Source organism: Monodon monoceros, unplaced genomic scaffold, assembly GCF_005190385.1.
Source record: "Monodon monoceros isolate NGI ecotype Baffin Bay Population unplaced genomic scaffold, NGI_Narwhal_1 Super_Scaffold_18, whole genome shotgun sequence".
Classification (NCBI taxonomy): Eukaryota; Metazoa; Chordata; class Mammalia; order Artiodactyla; family Monodontidae; genus Monodon; species Monodon monoceros.
Genome location: NW_021703774.1, coordinates 100,448,843 through 100,467,164, shown reverse-complemented (window position 1 = coordinate 100,467,164; position 18,322 = coordinate 100,448,843). Strand labels below are relative to the sequence as shown.

At 36.8% G+C, this 18,322-nt stretch overlaps 1 protein-coding gene across 1 annotated transcript in view; it reads left to right on the top strand.

The window, feature by feature from the left end:
* The window catches only part of KIAA1107 (KIAA1107 ortholog), an 89,912-nt gene that overhangs the window by 44,648 nt on the left and 26,942 nt on the right, over positions 1–18,322 (top strand). The window contains exons 6-10 of the mRNA XM_029230952.1: positions 1,426–1,515; positions 9,447–9,527; positions 10,884–10,980; positions 16,226–16,314; positions 16,756–16,858. Of these exons, the coding sequence (XP_029086785.1) occupies positions 1,426–1,515; positions 9,447–9,527; positions 10,884–10,980; positions 16,226–16,314; positions 16,756–16,858 (460 nt within the window). The remainder of the gene's footprint in view (positions 1–1,425; positions 1,516–9,446; positions 9,528–10,883; positions 10,981–16,225; positions 16,315–16,755; positions 16,859–18,322) is intronic.

The following is an 18,322-nucleotide window of genomic DNA, read 5'->3' as shown; positions in this document are numbered from 1 at the left end:
TCCTTCATTTTCTAGTTATTCATTATTATGCCTGATTATCTTTGGACATTTTATTGAAAATTTATAGAAATAATTTAATAGTCTGGGTGATGTAATTTTAATGAAGACAAGATTTCCTTTTGCTTCTGGAAAGCATTTAGGCTAGGTGGAGATCACTTTAATCCAGTCAGGGATTGAGCTCATTAAAAGCTGGACTTCAGTTCTAATAAGGGCTTGTCTATTTCCTGTTCATTCTTCTTCCTAAGGTGTAGACCTTTCAGAGTCCAACTGGAATCCTGGGGCATCCACCACAGTCTCTCCTCATTGCTGGATCCCAAATTCCAATTTGTGTGCCTCCAAGCCTGTGAAGATTGTCAGAAGCTATGTTTAGCTTCTTAGCCTCTCAACCATTGCTTTTGCTTTCATATTTGGCAGTTGCCTCAATGGAAAAAGTAACCTAAAATATACTTGGATCACTTCAAATCATGATTTCTTTCTTTAAAAAAAAATACATATATATGTAATATATATATGTTTTATATATATATATATATATATATATATATATATATTTCCAAGCTATTCAGCAGGAGGGTTTGTCTGTGACAACCTAGTAAGCCATTGCCAGAAGTGTCTTTCTCTTATTCCTCTCCCCCTCTACTTTTCCCTCCCAACCTCCACTAGAATATTCACATTTTCTCTGTATCTCATTTACTGTTATATTCCCTAGGCTAGAATAGTGCCTAGCACAGAACAGAAGTCAGTAGGTATTTGTTGAGTGAAAGAATGGATGAATTAGCATTCTATCTGGGAAGATAGAATGGACATTCAAAAGAAAATATCTTTACTGTCATTTTCTCAAACTTAAGAGATAGCTAAGTAGCTATTCTTGAGCATAATTATGGTGAGTTTTGAACTGGAGCTCAGGACCTTTAGAGTTCTAGTCTCTTATTAATGTTTCCTCAACATGTTACGTGACATCGTTTGGTCTTTATTTATCCATTTGTAAATGATTTATTACTCTCTTACTCATGGAAATTGTTACTAAAATTTAAGAGCTTTCAAGAGAAAAAATTAAGTGGGAGTTCCCTGGTAGCCTAGTGGTTAGGATTCTGGGCTTTCACTGCTGTGACCCAGATTGAGTCCCAGGTCAGGGAACTGAGATCCCTCAAGTTCATGGCACAGCCAAAAAAAAAAAAAGAGAGAGAGAGAAAAAAATAAAAAGATGAAAAGGACATTGGAATTAATGTTTTAATCAAGGAATCAAAATTATTTGGTATAAGTATAGGCTTATAATTTGTATTATTAAAATCTACCAGTGAATACAGTTAAGATGAATAGATGGTTATCATGTTTTAAGAGGTAAAGATGAAGAGTTTCATAAAAAATAACATTTTGCATTGTGCATAAATGTTTGCCTGTGTTTTCTCCCCCTCTTCCCTTTAGAGCCATTTTAAGTGCAAGATCTAGTTATTTTGCTGCGATGCTGAGTGGCTGTTGGGCTGAAAGCTCCCAAGAGTACATTACTCTTCAAGGGTAAGCAGAATTTTTACAAGGCAGCTTGACTGCAAATGATTATAAATAATGCTTTTAATACAAAGCACTTTTCATGAATCTGATTTCCCTGTATGTTCAATGAAATGTTTCTCATGTGGTACAATTCAGCAAAGTACACTTTCTGAAAATGAGAGGTAGTTGGGAACATTTAGTAATAGAGATAGTGCGTTAGTCTTCTCAGACTACCATAACAAGATACCACAAACTGGGTGGTTTAAACAGCAAAGATTTGTTTTCTCACAGTTCTGCAAGATCAAAATGCCAGCAAGGTTGGTGTCTGGTGAGAGCTCTTACCTTGGGTCCTTGGGTTGTAGATAGGCACTTTTCCACTGTGTGCTCCAGTGACGTTCTTTTTAAGTGCATGGGGCTGGGGGGCAGGGAGGTAAAAGGAAGGTGGAAGGAGAGAGCTCACTCTCTGGTGTTCTTCTTATAAGGACACTAATCCTATCACATCAGGGCAGGGCCCCACCCGTATTACCTCATTTAACCTTAATTATTTCCTTAGAAGCCCCATCTCCATATAGGTACACAGGAGTTAGGGCTTCAATATATGAATTTGAGTGGGTTGGGGAACACAGATATTCAGTCTGTAATAGGTAGTTTCTTAAAGAATAATTTGGATAGGTGTGGATTTCACTGACCTATGATAGTGCAATGGTGAATCTACACAGTTGGTGGCAGTTTAAACTGCTGAGGCAGTTATTAAGAGATGAACTACTTCCTTAAATGGTGAAATGGAATATTTTTTGGTCACAGATGATCACTGTGAGAATCTGGAGGGTACAATATGGGAGAGGGCTTTGTCAGTAGGAAAACTGCCTAGGTGTTCTGAGGGAGCCTGTCAGCCCTGCATCATTCACACTGCTGATGTTTCCTCGACTGGGTCAACCTTGGCTAGAGGGTTGGGTGTGGAATGGTGGTCGTGGTGATTCCATAACAGTGGATGCATGGAAAGTATTGAAAAATTCTCACTATTTTTTACACTGGCCTATAATCTTGAGCCTTCTAGGTTACAGCTGTCTGGTTTCCTTACTAACTAAAATTGATCCCCAAATGCCTCTCATTTTTAATTTCTCAGTCTATAAAATATGGAAAATTGAAACATTTGTAAGAATATGTTATGTGTTTTTATTTACTTTTTCATATTTCATTCATTTAATAGAAATGAAACACATATGCAGAAGAACCTAAACCTCCTTTCTTTCTTACCAGGGTTTTAGAGAGTTGTGTTTTAATTATATTACATATCACAGTTTCGATACACATATCACAATCTGGCAATCACCAGGTAGTTCCTGATTATGGAAGATTTTGTACTCCAAGCAAAGGGTTTATTAGCCTATGGGTAAAAGGAATGTGTAGTTGAATCAGTTGGTGAAACCTTATCATTCACTGTTGAAAAACAACCTGAAAGATATATATATCCTGCCAAGAAGGCCTCTTCCTTTATGGTGAATTTAAAATATCTGCTGAATATAGGAAGAGGGATAATGCTAGCAGAGGCCAGAATTGCTCTAAGTGTGTCAATCCTAGGGATAATCACTCTAGTGTAATTTTGGAAACGTGTCCAGGGACTGTGTTTCAGATGTTTTAGATATCATTTTTTAAAACTGTCAATCTTCTCTCATTAGAACTGAATTAAATAAAAATTTAAATGAAGAGATAACCTAGTTTGACTCAGAATGCAACTTTTTTGGCATTTATTAAAAATCATGTGATTCTATGTAGTGAGATAAAGGTCAAAAGAAGTGTATGATTATTGGACCTTACTTGACAGCAGGGGAAAGTAATTTACAGAGAACACTTGTCTAATTTCGTAGAAGAAATCTTAGTTGCTTATATGTTTAGTGACAATTTTTACTATCTGATACCTATTAACATATACCTTTGTTCCTCTCTCCAAATAGATTCTGTCCTCAGCAGTGATAATACCTTACAATAACATCATATATTTTCTAGGATTCTTCCACACTTATGGTGCCCTTTAATTTTTAGAATCAGTCTTTGAGAGAGAGGGTATATTCACATATTACAGATGAGTAAAAACAAGATCAGATAAATTAAATGTCTTCCAGGGGTTACTTGGTAAATAAGTGCTTATGCTGAATATAAGTTACATGTTTGTTGATTCTTAATTCAAAGTCCATTCCACAACAGTCACTGAAGAAATTAAAAGTTTCGCATTGGCGTGTGTTCTTGAGCTATCTCAGACTGATCTTCTCCACTGTTTAAATCAGTGATTTTCCCATAGGACCCTAAAGTTCCTGGTAGGTATGTTAGGGAATACATGGCATGGGATTGGGATATGAGGGGAAGGCCATTAGGGAAGAGGCACATCTTCAACCAGAGCTGCTCTACTTTTATTTATTCTCTATTGCTCAAAATGACCTCTGAGTTTAGCTATGGGAACAAAGGCAATCTTTAATCAGCACTCACGAGTGATCCGATTAAACATTCAAAACACACAGGCTTTTAAAGGAGAAGTCTATTTATTAAGAGGTCAATAGATAAGAAAGATGTAGTGGCATAACTATTGGTCTCTACTCACCACCTATAATTTTCCTTCTTTCATTATAGTGGAGGTAATGGATAAAAATCTCCTCTTATAATATGGCTTGACTGCTACTGACCAACTTTAGTGGTTCAAGGGAAAGCCAAGTAGAAGTAGCCAAATTTGTTTTAAACTGTCATTACAAATAGGTAGGCTGTACGTTGTAGCAGTGCCAGCAATGATCAGGCTCACTCCTCTTACAGTATTTTCCCTTCACTTCTGTTGTAAGCAAGACTCTACTCCTTACTGGATCATCTTACCCAGAGCTGCTATTTCAGCAGTGGACACTTACTCCTAATCAGCTTATTCACTTCTAATGCTAGCACATTGGAAATGAGGATACATTTCTTTTTGACTCTTTTATTTTGCTTGATGTAACAAGGTTTTCTAATGCTAAAATGAAAAGAGAATTTCCTGACAGATTCTGGGTTTTATCTACATCCTTTATTATTATTATCATCACACAATCTGTTTTGCTTTCCCCTCCTGTATCATATATCAAATTGACTGTCTCAAATTACCACCTAAAATGTTATTAGCATCATGGTGTATAAAGCTGTAGGAAGGCTAAAGGGGATTTAGGGATTTTACTTTTTTTAAAAAAATCACATCTTTTAGGAATTTTTATATTATAACAAAGTAATCTACAAAATAAAATCTCTTTTCACATTAACTTATATGGTAATCCTGGGTAGATGTTTCCATGGATTGTGTGGTATAGTAGAAAGATCATGGACTTTGGTGTCCTTATAGGAAGTCCTACATCCAGTCCTAAACTGTTACATGACTTTAGGGACATTGCTTACCTTCTTTAAGTTTCCTGAGGTTGTTGAAAGAAAAAAACCTGGCATAGTGCTTGGTACATAGTATGTAGTGCTCATTAATATTTGTCTTTTTCTTCTTTCCCTAAATTATATTGTTCTCATTTTCTAGAGAGAAAAGGCTTCAAGTGAGGGCCATTTACAGTACCAGGACAGCAATGCCTGCTGTGCTTGGTCAGCAACCGCTTTTGGAACTGTGCCACTGTTGCATATCTGTAGGATGTTTTCTGCAGTAGATTAGAATTGAAATCCTGTCTGAAATCCTTACAGAAAAGAACCGAATGTTTTTAATGAGTTGGTAGCTCAACGATGTAATGCACATGATATTTTTAAGATGGACAGCCTTCAATAAATTATAGTAGGAATAGTAGGGTCCTATTATCCTTGATAATGATTATCCTATTATCCTATTATCCATGTCCCAGAGTTGGAGGGGGAAGGATATAGTTGGAAGGAAGTTCTCCTGGTGGAGGAAGGAGGAAATTTTCCACATCCTATACTGGAAATTGAACCACAGCCAATAGTTCTGTAAAGAAACCCCACATGTTTCCATTTTATATAAAAAGAGGTCTTTCAGTGGTGGCTTGAGACTTTAGAGCATAAATTTGGATTTTCTTTTCTCCCTTGGGAGATTCCTGGGCTTGCTGTGAACCTTCAGGATGATCTTTTCAAATATAAGTCAGATAATATTTCTTTTCTGACTAAAATTCTTCAATGCCTTCTCATCACAATCAGAATTAAACCCAAATCTTTACCATAATCTATAAGAACCTGTATGATCTGGCCCATAGGCTTTTCCCAAACTACCCCACCTAAAGTAGCTACAGCCTAACTCTAGTTATTCTCTTCTATGTTATTCTGTTGTATTGTCTTCACTTTTCACTATTAAAATTATCTTCTTTGTATATTTGTTGACATATTTATTGTCCATGTCCTCTCTGTAGAACATAAGCTTCTTGTATCCTCAAGGTCTAGAATAGGGCCTATCATTCAATAAATACTGACTGTATATGAACAAATGAATGAGTGAATGAGACCCTACATTACCTTGGCCCACATATATAGGAGCCTGAAACTCTAGGAAGCACATATAAAGCACAGAGGTTTTAGACTGGGCACATGTTGTATATGATCCTAGAGCTCTGTCCTCTCATAGGCTTTTCTTTTTTCTAACTCTGGGTATATGTTATATTTTCATCTCCTACAGGATTTTATTCTGATTACATTTAAATAGGAATAGTGCTTTAAATCTTTCCATTTAAACTGTGGGCTATTGCAGTAATTTGTTGGGTTTTTTTTTTTTTCCAGGTCAGTTGATCATGTCTTTATAAACACTTTTAGTAAAAATACAGATGACTTACAATAATGAGAATGAAGTTTAGTAAAACATCTGTCAAGACAGCAGGAAAACAGTTTCTTGCTGTTTTTATAGCTATCATATATATTGATACAAAAGCTCAAATGTCTAGCTTTTGCTATTTATTTTAATAAAACTCCTTTTATTTTTACTTAGTCATTATTATCCTTTGCTTAAATATGTCAAGTCTTAGAAGAAACTATTCTTTCAACAGAAATGGTCAGTCCTCATTAATACTGATAAGAATGGCTCTCGAAATTTTGAGGAAAAGTGCATGGAATCTAATAATTATGCTACTGTTTTAGGCTACAAACTATAGATGATATGGCATAATCATTCTGAGATCAAATCTTGTATCAATGTATATAAATGAGAATATTTAGAGATTTGACTTTTTTCTAAGTATTAAAGATGTGGAATTTTGAATCAGCAGAAACCAGTAGGGGGCAGTAAATATTTATTAAGTAAATTGAAAAATATTTATATGTTTTCAACTCAGTATTCCTTCTGAAGGTTTGGGAGATGCTTATAACTACCCTAATAAGCCATTCATTAAATATTCATTAAACATTTATTGAGCATATATTATTTAAGGCCATAAAATCAAAGCAGACACCTTTCTGAGTCCTACCCTGAGGACTCCATTTCTTTTCTTCTTGCCTTCCTCCTTTTGTTCCTTTAGCAGACATTAGATACCATGCTTAACAAACTGTGAAGGTCTTATCAGCACTGTGCCCACCCTGCTTCCACTGCGGAGCTCAGGTATTATGTGGGGAAAGGAAATTCTTCTCAACCTGGGGATATTGAATCAATGCTGACATTCTGCTGCTACTAGAGATGCAAGGGTAAATAAGACACAAATCCTGCCCTCACAGAACTCAGTTTAGAAGGAGAAACAAATACGTAAACAAAGATATTACAAGTCAGTTTGATAAATGTGGTAAGGGAAGTGTGTGGGGGGTGTGTGTGTGTGTGTGTGTGTGTGTGTGTGTGTGTTATACTGCTTAAGAGCCCAGGCTTTGGAGTCTGGATTTAAATTCGAAAATTCCAAAATTCCAGTGCTATCTGCCTGGATTTAAGATCCAGTGCATCACTAGTCATTTGACCTTGGGCAATTTACTTTTTTTTTCCAGCACCTGCCCCCATGGACAAGTTACTTAATTTCAGTTGTTTCATCTGTAAATGAGACTAATAACAATATCTACCATTGAGTTGTTATGATGATTAAATGAGCTAATGGCATTCAAAATGCTTATTAGCTCATGACTGAATCATAATAAATGCTCAACTGATGTTAGTTATTATTTATGTTTAACATTCAGTGATTTCTTTTTTTCCCCCCCTTGGGAGCATTAAGGAAACAATCAGAGGTAAAGAGCCACATGTCTTCTGTCTAAAAGATGAAATAAGTAGAGAGGGAGAGGATTTTAAGCAGAGTGAGCAGTATCTGCTAAGGCATGGATATATAAAGAATTATAAGTAGTTCAGGTATAAGAAACGGCAGTTTACTTATCTTGGAACAGCTGCTAGAGAGGGAGAACTAGAGATCAGATGATAAAGAACATTGTACACCAAGCTAAAGAATGTAGGCTTTTTTCCTAGGTGCTATGGAGAATTGTTGAAGGGTTTTTAAAGTCAGGGGCTATATCAGATTTACATTTTAGCAAAGTCACTCTAATAACAATGTGGGAAATGGGATGCAAGGAGATAATTTCAGGCAAGAAGCCCACACGAGAGGATACATTATCATAGTAGAGAGGAGAGAAACTGAGAGGCTAAACCAGGGCAATGAAAGGGGAAATTAGACAGCAGAGGCTGAATTCAAGAAAATTTTGAAGGTATAAAATGACAGAATATAATGAGGGAGAGAATTAAGATGAACCTCCAGCTCTGACTTAGGCATTTAGGTTATTGTTCAGTCTTCTTTCTGTTATTCCTATTTCGTTCATAGCACTGTTGCAGGACTTCTTGCATCTTGTCCCACCTTCTATTCCTCGGTACCAAGGTGAGTGAATTATCCAACAACCATTGGGCATTGGTCAGGATGAACTCTAGATGAGAGGTAATTGGATTTCTTTTCTCCTTTCTTCTCTGCTGAACCCATGAAAAGAGGTGATGGGGAAGAGGGGCGTCTGCTATCCATCTTTGCTATCTGTTGGAATTTTGAGGGGGCCCCAATAAATAGTATACTTTCTTCCTGCTCAAAATGAGACAAAAGACTCAGCAGACGAAGTTAGAAAACATTTCGTTGATTTTTGATAAAAACTGTTAAAGCAGTAAAATGTGCTTTAACGCAAGAGCCAAAGTTGATTTGCTAGCTATGTCTACTCTAAGACAGCCCACCTGAGAGAAAGTCTGAATCTGGACAGCGGATGCACTTCTTCCCCATCACCTCTTACCACTGATTCAGCAGAGAAGAAAGGAGAAAAGGAATCAAATTACCTCTCATCTAGAGTTCATCCTGACCAATGCCCAATGGTTGTTGGATAATTAACCTCCCTTGATACAGAGGAATAGAGGGTGGGACAAGATGCAAGAAGTCCTGCAACAGTGCTATGAACGAAATAAGAAAAACAGAAAGAAGACCGAATTTGGGGTGTTGGGAGAGGAAGTCATGAATTTAGAGTTTGAGATCTAGTAGTCAGTGGGACATAAAGATTATCACTTCAGACTACTTCTTAGGTCATGTCTTTACTTTTAAATCTGTAAAATGAGGATGTTGGCAGAGCTAGAGCCACTGGATAGGTATTACAAATTAAGAAATCTATACAGCATAACAAGACTCTTTCTAGTGAGTAGAGTTGTCCATCCCAGGCTTTAAGCAAGACCAGAGGCCATTTGTCAGAGATGCTGAGAAGGATTTCTTAATGAGCCAGAGGTTGAACTATGATCTCTAAAGCCCTTTCTAACTTTGTCTATCATGGAAGATGCCCCAAAAATAATCAGGTATTTTATAATATACTAATAACATTTTATAGCATATAAAAACCCATAGCTCCAGTTATGCTTCATTTTTAAATTAATGGCATACCTCATGGATGTTATTCGAAGAATATATTCTTCAGATAAAAATGAGATTAGAACTTTATCTTGGTTAAAAGTTTATGGGAAAATAGAATGTATCGTTGCTATCAGTTAAATCTTAATTATTTCTGGATTTGAGTATAGTTTTATTTTTCAGGATAAGCCATGTAGAAATGAATGTTTTGATACATTTTATATATGGAGGAACTTTGGACTTTCCAGACAAAGCTAATGTTGGGTATGTATGATTTTTTAATGATTTTAAATATAAAAGTATTAATATTTTGTGGCTTCTGCTTTGTTGAGCTTTGTTTAAAAGTGTCAATGAAGTAGAAGCTTCAATTTTATTGTCTATTTTGCCTATCTTGTGTGTATTTTGGGAATATCTAAAAATAGTAAGTCACCTTATTTAGAAGAAAAGATGATCTAGCAACTCACAGTAATAAGATTAAGAAAAGTCTATTGCACTTAAATTATGTTAGAAAAACTTAATATTTGTTTTGGAAAATAGATGACAGGTTTTTATAAAATTAACTGAACTTTTATCAAATTTGGAATAATTTTTTTACTACTTTATTTTTTAATTTTAGGATGTCAAAAGAAAAGGAAAAAAACCCTAAAATTAATCTGAGAATTTAGGCATCCTAAAGATTAACGGGAATTCCCTGGCAGTCCAGTGGTTAAGGTTCCACGCTTCCACTGCAGGGGGAGCGGGTCCGATCCCTGGTCAGGGAGCTAAGATCCTGCATGCCGGGTGATGTGGCCAAAAAAAGAAAAGAAAAAAAAAAAAAGTCGTATGATTCTTTAGTACTCTGTGGTGAAATGCCGTCTAAGCTGCTGAAATCCTACTGGAGAGTGAAATCTATCTTGCTCTTCTAATTTTCTGAATGTTCTCTCCTTTTATTGCTATTCTAACATCAGACAAATGAAGGCTGCTAGTTTACTTTTAAATATTCATTAGTTCCTTTAGTTATAAACTGAATAAATATGATTTGGGGGAGAAGGTATCATGAGTCAAAGGGATTAAGTACTGAAGTTTTGCCCATGGAAAACTATAAGAAATTTTATCATGGTATCAAGGCTTGTAGGTTTCCTAAGTACCTAAAGTATGTGTGGGTACTCAAATACTTGCCAGTTGAAAGAAGCAACAGAAACCCTCTGAATTATTGGATGCCATCTCCAATCTTATGGTCATTTGTAGGCATTTTCAATATGATAAGGATCAATTATTTGCCCTCCCCCTAAATTTTTATTATTCGTATTTGTTGTGAAGAGTTGTAACTTTTACAGCCTTTGAAGCAGTTTCCTGGACTTTGTTGCATATGACTGAGAATATGAGGGGAGTTTGATTGAAACATCTCCAAATTTACTTTGTGTTATTCCCCACAAATCAAATCAAGTTACAGGGCTTTCAACTTTTGACCTATGTCCTTTTTATAATCTATAAACAGTATCTATTATGTAGGGTATAAAGTTAGAATTAAAATAATTAAGATTATTCTTTTTTCTAAACTATATATTATCAAAAAATTATTGTGTATTATGCCTTGGTTTTTAAATTGAAGAATTAACAGTGCATCTATTTTTACTTTAGGCACATACTCAATATGGCTGATATGTATGGACTAGAAGGATTAAAAGAAGTAGCCATCTATATTTTAAGAAGAGATTACTGTAATTTCTTTCAGAAGGTAATTACTGAGTCTTAGAAATCTTTTACCTAGTGCTTAAAGTCAACCATTATTACCTACTACCTTTGCTGTACGCGGGCCTCTCACTGTTGTGGCCTCTCCCGTTGCGGAGCACAGGCTCTGGACGCGCAGGCTCAGCGGCCATGGCTCACGGACCTAGCCGCTCCGCGGCACGTGGGATCTTCCCGGACCGGGGCACGAACCGTGTCCCTTGCATCGGCAGGTGGACTCTCAACCACTGCGCCACCAGGGAAGCCCCCTACTAGCTTTTTAACTCTGTTAGCATTGTCATTTTAACTAATGAGAACCCTAACTGAGAAATAACTCTTAGGATGTGCTTGCAGAAAACAGAAATTAATTCAGATCATTTTAAGTAAGATAAAGTTGAGGTGGGGGTTTACTGAAATGATATGGAAATATTCTATATAATTCAAAGGTGGAGTGTATGGTTGGGACTCACAGTTAGGGTTTGGAACTAAGAGAAAGGAATTTGGGAACTACTTTCTCCGTTTATCAAAGGTCTACACAGTGCTTCATTGGTTCTTTTCCCTGAAAGGACATTCCTCCTTCCTACCACTTCTCTTTATAGCATGTACTTGGGGTGTGATATAGTTCTCTTCTACTTCTCTCCCCCAGGTGCTATATGAATACTGACTTTTTAATTTTAGTTTATGCAAATGTAAATTTGTCTAAAGAAACATGCTATACTATGCATTTCAAAGCCATTTGGTACATTATTCTTAGATTCACCATTGTTCTAATTTTCTCTGCTATCTTTTATTTTCTTATTTACGCTTTTCTACATTTTCTAAATTTTCTACCATGGTTATGTATTACTTTTATAATCAACAAAAAACAAATCTTAAAAGAATTTTTTTTTTTTTTTTGCGGTACGCGGGCCTCTCACTGTTGTGGCTTCTCCCGTTGCGGAGCACAGACTCCGGACGTGCAGGCTCAGCGGCCATGGCTCACGGGCCTAGCTGCTCCGCGGCATGTGGGATCGTCCCACACCGGCCCCTGCATCGGCAGGCAGACTCTCAACCACTGCGCCACCAGGGAAGCCCTTAAAAGAATTTTTTACATCAATAGTCCCCTCTTATTGGCTACTTGAGCCAACAATATGCATTGTAATTATGTAATTTTAATAATTTTAATTAAATTTAGATTTTTGTGTTGGAATGGACTTTTCCTATCTGTCTATAAGTTGTAGCTGAGGAATCACCCCATGTGCTAAAACAGAGTCATGAACTGGGTCTACCACCCCTACCAACCTTTCAAGGTTCACTGAGAAACAGTTAAACTCCTTAGCTACCTTTAATCAACCACTCATTCCAGCCTCTATACGTAAGGGAGCTAGAAGAAGGAGCACAGTCTGTGGTGTCCTCAGCATTGCAGAAAGTGAAGAATCCTGGTGAAAGACTTTTCCTTCTCTTTCATCTTCCCCCATCTTCCCAGCCAAGAGAAAGTTAAGAGCCTGTTCCAAATAAAGATTAAAGATAGGGGTATCTGCAGTGAGGAGATAATGTCTTCTCAGACCCGAGATGAACATCTATCATATCTGTATAACCAATCCACTCTGGAACTTCCATCAAAGAAGAAAAGAAAGTACTAAGAGATTTCTTGGAAGAGCCTGGAATATGTCTCCGGAACCAGTGAGAATATACTTGAATATGGAGATTTCTTAAGGGAGGAGGAGTCTTGCTGGAGAAGCCAGTACTTAGCCTGGTGACTAGAGGCAATAGTTATTGTCATAGATAGAAAAAAATAATGGAGAGTCCATTCCACACGCCAATTATGCATGGTATGCAGGGAAGGAAAGGGACCTTAGTGGTTCAATGAAGATTAGAAGAGACTGATACAGGGTCAAATGACAGTGTCCCACGTAAGGAGGCATCAAACGTCATGAACCCTAGGAGAACCTTTACCACTGAGAGGTTAGGGTGAAATTCAGTCTGTCTCTTAACAAGCCGCCACATTAGCAAAGGCCACCAACATCTGGATTAGAGTAGTCAAGGACATCTTCCTATTACCATGTTGGTTACTGGTTAGTTACATAAGGTGACCACAGCCATCCATAACCCTCTTCCACAGGAGTTAGACCCACAAAATGGAGGAGCAAGAGACCATGTTCTACTCTCCATTCCAGATCTCCCCAACTGAAAGTGTAGTCAGTGATGGGGAGTGAAAGATTTAAATCAAGTATGAGATAGGTGTTTAAATAGTACTATACCGAATTTCAATACCAAAAGTAACCAGAAGGTACTGGAATTTGCCTATGATCATTAAAGTATGGGAAAAGAGGGAATTTGACACAGCATGGTTGATAGCACGAATTGGGGAAAGAAAGTTTTGTTAGTATCTCCTTTAAACTGAGACTCCTCAATAAACCAATTGCATGAAACATTTAAAAAATAATCTCTTTTATGTATTGTCTTTGGACCATTGCCTCTACTTTTTAGTATGTTCATGGGTATACACAGGTTACATGCAGCTTCTTATATTTTACTTTCAATACTTCACTTAATGTTAAAAATACAAAAGGCATATTTGTTGCCATTTAAACAACAGAAGATAAAATGCTTTTAAATTATCAATATGGCATTTTGTTGAAAATTATTTTACTTTATTTTAATGAAGTGTGTACTACTGTGCTAACAGATATTTGAGGGCAGTTTTTGTTTTTATTGACCTGATCTTTAAATTGTTTGCTTTACGTATTTTAACAATATATATTTTGATAAATATATGTTTGAATGTATAATTTTTAACTTCTAGATCTCAATTATGCAGTTTCTTGGCAGTGACTTAAATATAGTACATCTATAATAGCACATGCCACAGTAACATATGATGGGATATAATATGGTGGTTAACGGGCCCCAGAGCTCTTGGCAAGCTAGCTTCAGTCATTTCATTAACTTTACAATCTTGTCTTTTTTAAAAGTAAATTTTAGAACTTCATTTATAGGATTATAGTGGGTTTTACATTATGTTTTTTGCCACTGATTTAAAAATATATCTTAGGTTATAATTTAAATATATGTCATCCCAGATTTTACAAGCAGGTTTTGAAGATGACTAAAGATCAAGTCATCCTATTACAAAAACACTTAGGAAATCAGCATTTCCATATAAATAAAATTCTTAGAAAGCTAGTTATCCCTTTAAGCCAGGGGTCAGTAAACTTTTTCTATAAAAGGCTAGATAGTTAATGTTCTAGGCTTTGTGGGCCATACAGTCTCCATCACAACTACTCAGCTTTGCTGTTATAGACCAAAAACAGCTATGGACAATATGTAAATGGAACAGCATGGCAGTGTTCCAATAAAACTTTATTCACAAAAACAGTGGTGGACTAGTTTTGGCCCACAAGCTGGTTTGCTAGCCTTTGCCTTTAAGCAGCAAATTATTTTGCATTTTAATATTTTGTATGGAAATTATTCTTAAGTTATACATCAAGTAGTGGATTTTGTGTTGTGGAGGGCTGGTTATTCCTAAATAAAATTAGATTGCTAGACTTCTTAACTCTTGTGCTTACTTTTATAATCTGTTATGCTTCTGGATGCTTTTAGGTTGTCAATTATATCTACACCAGTAGTCTCTTCCCTCATACTACTTTTATCTTACCTGAAGTGGGTCAGAAAACCAAATTATTTAACTTAGTAGAATTATTGTATAATTTATATAGTGATAGCCATTTCTGATTTTAGGACAATTTAGAGTACCTTCAGTTATCTCAAAGGGAATAACTAAATTGTTGATGTGCAAAAACAGGTATTTACAGTTAATTTCCTAAGTAGTATGTAACACCTTTAGGAGAAGGGTATTAGGAAATCAAATTAATAGCAATTTGTAATTTTAAAAGTTGGGGGACTTCCATGGTGGTGCAGTGGTTAAGAATTCGCCTGCCAATGCAGGGGACATGGGTTCGATCCCTGGTCCAGGAAGATCCCACGTGCCGTGGAGCAACTAAGCCTGTGCACCACAACTACTGAGCCTGTGCTCTAGAGCCTGCGAGCCACAACTACTGAGCCTGCACACCTAGAGCCCGTGCTCCACAACAAGAGAAGCCACCGTAATGAGAAGCCCACGCACCGCAATGAAGAGTAGCCCCCACTTGCCACAACTAGAGAAAGCCCGCGCACAGCAACGAAGACCCAATGCAGCCAAAAATAAATAAATAAATAATGAAATGGAAAAAAAATCAATAAAAAAAAATTGGAGGGCTTCCCTGGTGGCGCAGTGGTTGAGAGTCCACCTGCCAATGCAGGGGACACGGGTTCGTGCCCCGGTCCGGGAAGATCCCACATGCCGCGGAGTGGCTGGGCCCGTGAGCCATGGCCGCTGAGCCTGCACGTCTGGAGCTTGTGCTCCGCAATGGGAGAGGCCACAACAGTGAGAGGCCCGCGTACCGCAAAAAAAAAAAAAAAAAAAAATTGGAAATCACTGACCTTATTTGAAGGACTATGCTGGAGGCATTTCTGAAGAAGCTTTTGCTGTTCTCTGAGTGCAAGGTATCTTCAGATACATATTTAGAGACTATATATACATATTGGTTGATTGCTGGTCTTTATTAAGTGCATAAACGCAAATCACAACTAATGAATGTGTACAAAGAGAAGCTGAACTCTATTCACCCTAATAGGGCTAGGGCAATAGATGTGCTTAGGAACATAGTCTAAAAAACAGAAAATACATGGCACAGGTAATACGTAGCACATATTGAGGCTTAACACCAAGAGCAGTGAGTTCTTCACTACTTGTATCTACGTTTTATTTATTTATTGTTTTAGTTCATTACTTCTGTATATGTGCTTTTTAAAAATATGTTTATATAATCACGATCTAATTAAATTCTGTCATTTTGTTTGAGGTCAATGTAGGACCTCCCATTGCACATGTACTTAAAGTTATATTTATACTTTGGGAAGCAGATTAGACCATATGGTTGTGTTGCAATGTGATGTGCTAGAAATTATTATACCACTTGTACTCTAGAAAATATTTACGCTAAAAGAAATTAGAATATAAACTGTGCATTCTGGCAGCTAAAAGAACTCAAATGCTATCCTATAAAAACTAAAGTTTATCAGTGATACCTGATTTTAAAAGAATAACAGACTTTTGAGTTACATATATTTATTCTGCAGTTTAGGTATGTAAATCAGATCATTTTTATGAACCAATTACTTTTAGCCTCTGTAAGTTGAAAAAGAATAAATGTAGTGTTTTCTATCAATTTTAGCCTGTTCCCAGAAGGTTGGCATCTATATTAGAATGCCTGATTATTGCTCATTCAGTTGGAGTGGAAAGTCTTTTTGCTGACTGCATGAAGTAAGTGATCTGAAGTAGTGCTGATATTATTAATTTAGGGATTCTGTTCTTCCATTCTCCTAATTTTCTGGGAAATTTTAGACTTGGCCTATTTTCTTGGGCACAATGTAAATAGCTTAATGCTTAATTAACTAGTTACAACAATTGAGGAGAAGTATTGATGTAGATATTACTCAAGATGCTTGGAATCAATGTTATTTTAGCTGAACCATGGTTATTTATGTTAAAAGCCATGCACATAACCCAGAGTGGATTTGAAATAAATGTTTACAGAAAAGGGAACTTAGTTAAGTCCATTATAGCACTCACAAAATTAACTGTTAGGGTTAGTCAAAACATAATATATATAAAACTTATATTATTGAAAACCAAAATGTTACTGAATATTATAATGAAAAATATTTTCATTTCTTTAACTTGAGTATCTTTGATTTTTAACAGGTGGATTGTAAAGCATTTTGCAAGGTTTTGGTCTGAGAGAAGCTTTGCAAATGTACCTCCTGAGATTCAGAAAAGTTGTCTTAATATGTTGATTCAGTCTTTAGTAAGTATAACCTGAATACTTTGTGTTTGTCATCAAAAAGTTTATTAAATTTTATATAGGTACTTTTGGTGTTTTAAATACAAATGTAGAATTATATTATAAAAGCAAGATGAAAGGACCAATTCCAGATAACCCAGAACCAATTCAGAGAATGTGTCTTTAAGACTCTATTCCTCTGTACCAAATGCATTAGAATTCAGTCAGAGAACCACAATCACTAGAAAGTATACGTTGGCTCATGAACAAAAGGGGCATGGTGCCAGGGTCGGTTATGCATTGGCTCAGTAGCAGGGACCTCCACTCATTAAGGCGGATTTGGGTGCAACACTGAAACAGTGGCACCATTCTCCAAGAGGACCAGCCATCTACCTGCTGGCAGGTTAATTACATTGCACCACTTCATCATGGAAAAGGCAGTGCTTTGTTCGCAGTGTAATAAACATTTGCTCTGGATATGGATTTGCCTTCCTTACTTCCAGTGTTTCTAGTAAAACCACTATCCGTGGACTTACTGCCTTTTTCACCACCATAGTATTCCACACAGCATCACTTCTGACTAAAGAACTCACTTTATAGGAAATGAAGTATGGCAGTGGGCCCATGCTTACTGATTTCACCTGTCCTACTGTGCTCCCTATCATCCTGAAGCAGCTGGCTCGATAGAATGGAGGAAGGGCCTTTTGAAGACTTGGTTACAGTGCAGCCACGTGGCAGTGACTTGTGGGATTGGGGCAGTGTCCTCCGGGAGGCTGTATATGCTCTAAATCAGCTTTTGATTTGTGGTGCTGTTTCTTAACATAACTAGGATTCATGGGTACAGAAATCAAGGTGCGGAAATGAGAGTGGCTCCATGTATAATTACTCCGATCCACTAGCAAAATTTTTGCTTCTTGTCCCTATAACTTTAGGATCTGCTGATCTAGAGGTCTTAGTTCCAAAGAGAAGAATGTTTTCACCTATGGACACAATGATTCCATTGAACTGGAAGTTGGGACCACCTCCTTCTGGCCACTTTGTAAATCAACAGGCAGAGAAGGGGAATTATTATTAGATTGAGCCTGACTATTTTTTTTAACATCTTTATTGGAGTATAATTGCTTTACAATGCTATGTTAGTTTCTGCTGTACAACAAAGTCAATCAGCTATATGTATATATATAATCCCCATATCTCCTCCCTTTTACGTCTCCCTCCCACCCTCCCTATCCCACCCCTCTACGTGGTCACAAAGCACCAAGCTGATCTCCCTGTGCTATGCAGCTGCTTCCCACTAACTATCTATAAGGAGAAATTGGGTTGGTGCTATATAATGTGGGGAAGGAGGAGTATATCTGGAATGCAGTACTCCCATGTCCTATGGTTAAAATCAATGGAAAAACTCAATTTAAGCAGCACTGATACTGGCCCAGATTCTTCAGGAATGAAAGTTTGGGCCACCTTACCAGATAAAGAACTATAAACAGC